General features: G+C 40.5%; 1 protein-coding gene across 1 annotated transcript in view; it reads left to right on the forward strand.

Moving 5' to 3' along the window:
* C4H8orf37 (chromosome 4 C8orf37 homolog) overlaps positions 1-9,507 on the forward strand; it is a 20,756-nt gene that overhangs the window by 3,582 nt on the left and 7,667 nt on the right. The window contains exons 2-4 of the mRNA XM_021160614.2: positions 1,764-1,851; positions 4,066-4,133; positions 4,677-4,742. Coding sequence (XP_021016273.1) covers positions 1,764-1,851; positions 4,066-4,133; positions 4,677-4,742 — 222 coding nt within the window. The remainder of the gene's footprint in view (positions 1-1,763; positions 1,852-4,065; positions 4,134-4,676; positions 4,743-9,507) is intronic.

Below are 9,507 nucleotides of genomic sequence, written 5' to 3' on the forward strand. Positions count from 1 at the left end.
GGGCATATAAAGTCTGCACGACCAATGGGCCTCTCTCCCCACCGATGGCCGACTAGGCCATCTTCTGATACATATGCAGCTAAAGACACGAGCTCCAGGGGGTACTGGTTAGTTGATATTGTTGTTCCACGAATAGGGTTGCAGATCCCTTTAGCTCCTTGGGTACTTTCTCTAGCTCCTCCATTGGGGGTCCTGTGATCCATCTTATAGCTGACTGTGAGCATCCACTTCTGTGTTTGCTAGGCCCCAGCATAGTCTCACAAGAGACAGCTCTATCTGGGTCCTTTCAGCAAAATCTTGCTAGTGTATGCAATGGTGTCAGCGTTTGGAGGCTGATTATGGGATGGATCCCCAGGTATGGCAGTCTCTAGATGGTCATCCTTTCGTCTTCGCTCCAAACTTTGTCTCTGTAACTCCTTCCATGGGTGTTTTGTTCCCAATTCTAAGAAGGGGCAAAGTGTCCACACTTTGGTCTTCATTCTTCTTGAGTTTCAAGTGTTTCTCAAATTGTATCTTATATCTTGTGTATTCTAAGTTTCTGGGCTAATATCCACTTATCAGTGAGTACATATCATGTGAGTTCTTTTGTGATTGTGTTACCTCACTCAGGATGATGCCCTCCAGGTCCATCCATTTGCCTAGGAATTTCATAAATTCATTCTTTTTAATAGCTGAGTAGTACTCCATTGTGTAAATGTACCACATTTTCTGTATCCATTCCTCTGTTGAGGGGCATCTGGGTTCTTTCCAGCTTCTGGCTATTATAAATAAGGCTGCTATGAACATAGTGAAGCATGTGGAACATCTTCTGGATATATGCCCAGGAGAGGTATTGCGGGATCCTCCTGTAGTACTATGTCCAATTTTTCAGAGGAACCTCCAGAGTGGTTGTACAAGCTTGCAATCCCACCAACAGTGGAGGAGTGTTCCTCTTTCCCCACAAGCAAATGATTTTTTAAAAAAGAGGTTGTTTGCCCTCAACTTTTATGATATTAGAATTTGTTTATACCCTATATATTTTATATTCTCTATGTAAGTGCTTGACATAATTTAGGAAAGTGCATTCTCAGTTTTTTCTTTAATATAATACATTCGCTTAAATATCTTAACTGCATAATAGTAAGGCACATAGGTGATTTTGTACCAAAATACTATAACTTTGTCTCAACAAACAGCCTATTCCTGTGAGTACAGTTGAAGTCTGAAAGTATATTATTAACACAAGGTCTTCCTTGTCAAGGATCTCAGTGCCTCAGACCAAAGGCATGGCAGAGCCTTCCCCAGTCAGGCTTGCTCACAAATAGTTCATCGTGTACAGAGACCATCAACAGCAGCTTTCTCCACCCCTCATACTGTTTGTTTGTAATAAGCACTGAGTTTCCACACTGATGTTGTATCACCTGATCCCAGCCTCTGTCATTCCAGTCAGGTCAGCCCCAAAGCCCTGCAGGTTGTGACACAGCTCCATACCTGAAAAGCATCCTTGTGCTGTCACTCTAGCAGTGGGACTTAAGCTTGTGGTACATCTGGGTTTTTTTGTTTGGTTGGTTTGGTTTGGTTTTTGGAGACAGGGTTTCTCTGTATAGCCCTGGCTGTCCTGGAACGCACTTTGTAGACCAGGCTGGCCTTGAACTCAGAAATCTGCCTGCCTCTGCCTCCCAAGTGCTGGGATTAAAGGCGTGCACCACCACGCCCAGCTTGGTGCATCTTTTCTTAAGGTCCAGGTGAAGGTTCATTATTGTGTGTGCATGTTTTCTTTTCAGATCAACAGACACATTTAAAAAAGAAGATGATCTTGACAGTCTTATTAATGAAATATTCGAGGAGCCTAACTTTGACAAAAAATCTTTTGTAAGTCACTAAATGTACAGTAAATCATTATTTAAGATGCTTAGACTCGTCTTAAAGTTGAGTCATAGTAGCCATCTGGGTATGAGCCTTTGAATTCTGAGAAGTACAGGTAAAGAAATGATTCCACTTTTAAAAATGTGGAGGGATAAAATGTTAGAGACTCTGTGTGTACTTCTGTTAACTCCTCAGTGAGAGTAAGAATTTGAAAAGCTGTTATTAGAGAAGTCAGCTCACAGACCACATTGGTCACTTAGAGTTCGTGGTAGTGTCTACGAACGTGCTCTAAAAGGCCCAAGGCAGTCAGCTTTCAGTACAGGAATGGTTTTTGGCATCTGGAATACAATATTAATGTTATTCTATAAACTAGTGCATTTGACTAAATTGTAAATATTTTAATGTTTTAAATGTTTATCTATTTTAGCTTTATAAAAAATTCAAAAAGCCACCTATACACTGCAGTGGGAGGAACTTATCATATTCACCCATTCTAAACATAAATTAATACTTTGCTATATTTTTCATCTGGACTTTTTTAAGTTACCTGATAAATTAGCATACAAAGTAGAAGGTTTCCATGGCTTTCCATAAACTGCCCTGGCTAGCACTTCTGTCCTCTCCCCTCCTGTCCTCATCACCCACTGCCAGCCCTGCTTGACCTTCCCACCTCTAGCCTTCACCCTTCTGATTCTATATCACCTGTGCTTGATACCCTTCCGCCCCCAAGGCCCTTTTCTTCTTTTCTGGCTTGTACAGGCACTCCAAGTGACTTTATTGTGACTCTGAGTCACAAACAGTGTCCCACCATTTAGCCCAAGATGGTCTTGAATTTGAATTAGTGATCCTCTTGTACCAGCCTTCTGGGTGGTAGAACTATAGGCATATGCCATCATGTTCAGCTGGACTGTTTTAAATAAATAAAAATTGAAAATATAATTTAAGACCTCTGTAAATCATACTGCAGTGCCTTCCTTCACAGAGACAACCTCTGTCCTTTCCATCCACACTTAGGTTTACAGAGATAATCTCTGTCCTTTCCATCTACACCTAGGTTTAAATGTCCTAAGTACAGTAAGGTGCATATCTAAATTTGTAACAATAAACTATATCTTTGTCTTAACAAACATAGCTTATTTCTGAGGGTTTGAAGTCCTGAGTAAATGTGAATTTAGCTTGCTTTTTTCCCCCACTGCTATATCTGATTTTCCAGCTGGAAAAGGGAGAGAGTGGGTCCATGTAAAATATATATCAGATAAAAAAAAGCAATAATCTGAGTAATGTCCATGCCCACATTGTCAAGAGGGGCATCTGGTGTGTCCTGGAAGTCCTGTTCCTCACCCAAACTTCCTAAACCCCAGGAATCAACAACAAATGTTGCAGCGTGCCAGCTTGGAGTGACAGTGTGACTGTATCTAATACAAAAGACCCGCTTCCCAGAAAAGAGTGTCATGTGCATTATTGAAGGTTTTACTTCAATCTTTTCCTGTTTAACATCAAATAAAAATTAAGAGAAATGATGAGATATTTTCGCCTCCTAAGCTTCCTCAACCACTAGGTGAAGTGAAGGCATGTCTGTGCATGGTTTTAAATGCCTTTTCCCTGTCTGGCTTCCTTTTGCTGGCGGTGGTCCTAGTATGTGGTTGGTTTATGATGTTTGATACTTTACAGTTAACACTTAATAAATGCTTACTAATGATGGTGATGTTATTAGAACATATGGGAACTACTGTGTGGTTATGACTAGGTAGCTCAACATTTTCCATGGTCATATATTGCTTGATTCTATTACATTTGATCAAACTTAATAATCCTGAAGTTACACAGGAGTTTGTTTTTAGTTTAGATGAGTACCATTCTTGGCCTTGAAAAGTGAGCCTGGGTTGTTTTTTCCCTCCTCAATTAAATTTCTTCAGAGGGAAGTTTTAAATAGCAGGCCATTTCTTCACATTAAGTCACTGAGTCCTGGCATTAACGGAAGAGGTATAAAGTAATTCTAAATCAGCATGCAGAACAGCAGAAGGTCAGTTCCTTAGGCTGAGAACACCTCAGGGTGCTCTCCTTCCTCCTGTCTTCAAAAGATTGTCATCACTGTTTGGGGTTTCTAGAAAGGATAGCACCAAGTGTTTTATTTATGTCATTTTAAAACATTGCTATTATAAGACAGAGTTGCAGTTCTCTAAGCCTTTGTCCTCTTATTGTGCTTATTTCATTCTTTAGCAAAAATTTAAGTCTAAATCTTCAAGTAACACATCTGTCAGAGCTCCCATACAAGGCGTCAGTAAAAGGTAAGAGGAGATTGCTTTGGGAATTGTACAGGGAGTGGGCAAGTGCCTTGAGGATAGGCTAGGAGATTCTGTTACCATTTCAACAGCAGTGCCATTGAAGAACAAAGCCCTGCTTGGCCTTCAGACAAGAGACCACTAGCAATATCTGGAGTGTGTTTAGGATCTATGACCCTCTTAGTGTAAAGGAAATTAATTAGGAGATTATTGCTATTGTAAATAATTTTCTGCTGTTTAAAATAAAAAGTGTGAATGGTTTCTCAAAATTAATGTTCTGTTATATGCTTAAATATTTACTTTATTCCTTACATTATTGGCACACGTTTTCTGTGACTCATTTTAACTCCTTGAGTGTTTCTGATGCAGGTGATAGCCAATAGAGAGTGATCCTGTAATAAATGTCTCCTTCTTGAAATAGTTGGCTTACTAGGAAAGCATATAATATGATCACAAGAACATAGACTCATGGAGACCAAACTAACTTCTCATGTTTCTTTTTTATTGTTATTGTAATTTCATTTCTCTCCATCTGCTGAACATGTCTAGTTGCAGTCCAGTGTATCTCAGTGGAAGCGCTATTCCATGTGGGATTGGAACAAATACTTCACAGAGGTAGGATATGGGAAATGTGTGCTTTCTTACCGGGATGGCTTGACATCAGTCTGCTTTATAATAAGAGCTGGGAGCTGTGTCTTATATTAGCCAGTCTAAGGATACTTTGTTGACTCATTTAATATTCTTGGGAAATAACTATTAAAGGCTGAGCTGTGCAGGTGGCAGATGCCTGAAATTCTAGCACGTGGGAGACTGGGGCTGGTTGATGGCTACAAATTCAAGACCAGGCCAGTCAGCCACACAGCAAGACCTGTATTTAAAAAGGAAAAACAAAAGTTGTAATGTTGGATATGTATTGTTCATTATATTGATGCCCCTTTCTGATCCCCACTTGGAGGGCCTGAATCACTTGAGCCCCACCCAGGTTTCTGCAGAGCACCAGGAGAGTGTGCTTGCTTCCAAGTTGTGGAAAGAGTGGCCTATGTAGGTAAATGTGGCTGTATGTCAGATGCCTTTGCCTCACTGATTTGGCCAGAGAATGTGAGAAGCTAAAGGTTTCATTAACCAGAGTTCTTTAGCATACTTGCTTGACTTTACATGTTTCTAAAAGGGAAACCTGTCATTGCTCCTCTCTCCCCGTGCCCTTCAAGACCCTGCTCTCTTGTTCAGTGCTTTTTAGACAGTCTTAAGAGTCAAGATACCACTCACTGCATTCTTGTTTTTCTAATTTATTTTATTTTATTTTACGTTGTTGATTCTGTAACAATCTGTTCATACCGTATCACTTCTAGTACATTCCATTACCATTTTCACAGTTTGGGAAACAAGTGTAAACAAATCTATGTACCACCCTATGCTCTTTATAGAATATGTTTTATTCTTTAGCAGAGGCCCACTTACCTACATTCCCATCTTTTTCCCCAGTTTCTAAATACTTTTTTATTTGTGATCATTTTTAAGAAGTAAAGACTAAGTTATGATATTGAACACACTTCTGGAGGGTTGTTATATTAAATAATTGAAGTGGGCCAAAACACACTGTTGGGGATTGGTGTTGCCAGCTTGGATTCTAGGAGACCAGAAAGGCAAGGCCGTAGTACCAAAGTGAAATTGGGAGCCTTGGAAACTGGCTGTTGCCTTCTGAATATAAGAACTGGAAGCAGTTGAATCGCCATGTCCTGAAGCCTAACTCAGGAAAGAATTGAAGATACAAACTGATCTTAGAGGCAGCTATAGTCTTGCTGTCTGTCCTCAATTACCTGGGACAGTCCCCTTGGACTCAGTCATTTTCAGAGCTCTGACACCTCTAAGGTGACTTCTGTCAAGTTACCAGGAACTAGAGCTGCAATTTCTGCTGTAGTTCATCCATTCATCCAGCTGAGAAGTCAGTCCCACTTCAACTCTAAACTTCCGCAGAGCCGGCCTTGCTGAGGAGCTTGGTCTCCCCGTCCTCCAGCTCCTTGCCCTGAGGCGGGTGCTGTTTACACTGGCACACTTGTACATTTTCCTGCCTCTGAGTACCTTAGCTTTAGTCCTGGTCTGGAGTGGTGCTCCTTCCTAATGCATGCTCCTTGTCTTATGTGCTTTACACACACACTAGAGTCACTTCCTTATTCCATTTTCATTTCTTCTTTGTTGTTTGTGTCGTCTTTTAAATGCTTTGAATGCACATCCAGAGCTGTGCTAGTCCATCAAAACACAGTGCCCAGTAAGGAAGCAGTAGAACAGAAAATGATCACATGCAGAGCTGAGGAGGAGGAGCTCTGACGACAGCATTCCTGGGCCCCGTGCCAACCCTTAAGGACTATTCTTCTAAAGCTTTGCTCAGTATCCTTGCCTATAAAAACCAAACATAGTTTTTGCATATATCTTGAAAACATTCGCAGCACCACAAGGAAAAAAAGTCACGTGGACTGCAGGATGACGTGGAATTTGGAGATTAATGTAGAAGGAGATGCCAGATGAGTCGTTGAACCTATAGCTATCACTGTCTAGGGATAAGAGAAAGGTAGACCTGGGTGTGAATGGCTCTCAGGAATATAGGATTGAAAGAATTTGAAGAGTAAATGGCTTTGGTACATTAGAAAGTTAATAACTTGCAGAAAGCCAGTGAAGTGGCTAATGAGTGAAAATGCATTACAGCCAAGCCTCATGACCTAAGCGTGATCCCCAGAGCACGCATGGTCCCAGAGCACGCATGGTCCCAGAGCACGCATGGTCCCAGAGCACGCATGGTCCCAGAGCAGGCATGGTCCCAGAGCACACATGGTCCCAGAGCACACATGGTCCCAGAGCACACATGGTCGAGGAGAGACTCAGTTCCTGGAGCTTCTCCTCTGACATCTCTACACGTACACACAGAAATAAGTGAGTGAGTGAGTGAGTGAATGAATGAATGAATGAATGAATGAATGAAAAGTTACTTCCAGGTATCCTGGCCTATTAGCTCATGCCTATAACCGCAGCACTTGAGAGTGTGAGGCAAGAGGCTTACCACAAGTTTGAGGGTACCCTGGACTACGTAGTAAGACCAGGCCAGCCATAACTACATAGCAAAATCCTGTTTCTCCACCTAGCCCCAGACCAAAAAACAACAACAAAAACCCTCCCAGGTGATATGTCCAGGGTCAGTGGGTACATTGTTACAAAGCGAGGGTTCAAATTGGTAACTTGATTTCCTAACCCATAATTCTTTCCTGTGTGCTGTTTCTACCCTGTGAGAAAGGAAGACTGCTGCTTTCACTGCTGCTTGTCTTGTCTTGTTTTGTTTTGATGTGAGGTCTCATGTGGTCCAGGCTAACCTCAACTCACTATCTAGCGAAGGGTGACTTTGAACTCGTGATGCTCCGACCTCTACCTCTCAAGTACTGAGATTACAGGCCTGTGACACCATACCTAGCCAGGCACTATTATTCTGAAACTGTCCATGTATCAAGACTTTGTAGCCTACTGTGTAGATCTGCTGAGGTAACTAAGAACTAGAGTCTGAGCGGTTATGGAAGGACTGTATTTTAGGCATTTCCACCATAAACATCATAAAATGGTCACTTCTACTTATCAATTGGATAAATATGTAAGCATCCTCCTTAGTGTAGCTCCTCCATATTTTATAGGGAAAAACTTAGTTTATTCTTCATTGGAATCATGATTTTATTTTATGCTAACACATATTTGACTTAGAATAGCTCAGATATGACTAAACACATTCAATAATCACAATGTTTCAATTTTTAAATTCTATCATCCTTTTCATCCTTTCCCAGATTAGCATTATATATTGGATGCTGGGCAGGACAGTGGGCCACCCAGTTACAAGGCTACTAACCAGTATTCTTGCTTCGTATTGTGATGGTTGATAAATTAGATATGTAACACTCGATTTTAACTTAAGAGGGGTTTGTTGAAACATGACCTTATCATAAGGTGAGGAGTCAGGTATATAAATGTAACAGTCCTGAGAAGAATATTCAAAGGTCCTAATTACTAATTTTTATGTTCGGAGCATAAAGGAAGTCCGCTGCATTATGCTCATTTGTTCTATTCATTTGGCTCCTGGATTAAGCCCCACTGTAGGAGTGATGTGAACTGTTCAGAGTGATGGAATAGTAGTGGGAGCACGGCATCATTAACGAGCGGGTGGGTTAAACTGAGACATCGTTCAAGTCAGTCGAGTTCACGGTTAACAGATTTGTAAGTTACTTGCAAGGCTGGATTACCCATTGCCAGCATTAGTAATGACCTAACAGAGGACATCATAGCAGCAGAGTGATTTCTTAGCTGCATGTTGGTTTTAGTTTTCTCATAGAACAGTGTTTGTAAGAAAATATAGTAGTGTGAATAGATTTGATGAATACTAAATCTTAAATTAAATTTAAAACTACATATAGCATAATGGTTGAGATTTTACACATAAAATGTCATGAAAATCTAAATTATGGTTCCCATAATAGCAATAATTCAGCCAAATTGCACATGTGTATTAAGGTATTAAAGTTAGCACTCTGTTGTGAGCATGTAATAAACTACATCTGCATAAGAACACAAGTTATGGGAGCCTTGGGAACCATCATTTGTATTTCCTGACTTACATTCTGAGCCTGATTCAAGTGTTGTAAATGCAACTATGTTGACATTCCCCAGGAAGTGACAACTTCAGCAACCACTAACAGTTTGAAAGAAGATGCTTATGAGACATTGTGAATGTTTAGTTATTGCTGTGATTTATTCTTTTAGAATTATTAAACATTCATTCTCAAGGAAACTTTCAGACCAAAAGTTTCCCAGTATTCCAGTTTTGAGGTTAAATATCTGAAATTTGAGATGGTCTCATGGAGTCCAGGCTAGCCTTGAACTTAGCATGTAGCCGATGATGATCCTTCTGTCTCCATCTTGAAAGTACTGGGATTAGAAGCATGTGCCACCTTGCCTAGCCAATATTTGAATTTTGAAAGGAAAAAAATTACTAATGGGCTTGTTTTATTTTATTTGTTGCAGAAATATTACTGGAAAAAAGTATATATTAGTAAAATATATTGAAACAGCACTATCAAAAAGAGCAAAAGCAAAATTGGAAAATATATAAAGAAAACTTGAGTCTGAAAGAAATTCCTTGACTAAAGCACTTTGTATTGAGAGCCAGTGTCTGTACTGCCTCCCTAGTCCCATGGAGACTGTCTTGTTTATTCACTTTGTTGTCCTTGTAAGTACTTTGTGTGTAGGGGAAAGCCATTGACTACTGAGTCTCCCACCCTGTTACTGTGTGTGTGCTCATGCTTGTATGTACTCTCTCTCTCTCTCTCTCTCTCTCTCTCTCTCTCTCTCT

Source organism: Mus caroli, chromosome 4 (genome assembly GCF_900094665.2).
Source record: "Mus caroli chromosome 4, CAROLI_EIJ_v1.1, whole genome shotgun sequence".
NCBI lineage: Eukaryota > Metazoa > Chordata > Mammalia > Rodentia > Muridae > Mus > Mus caroli.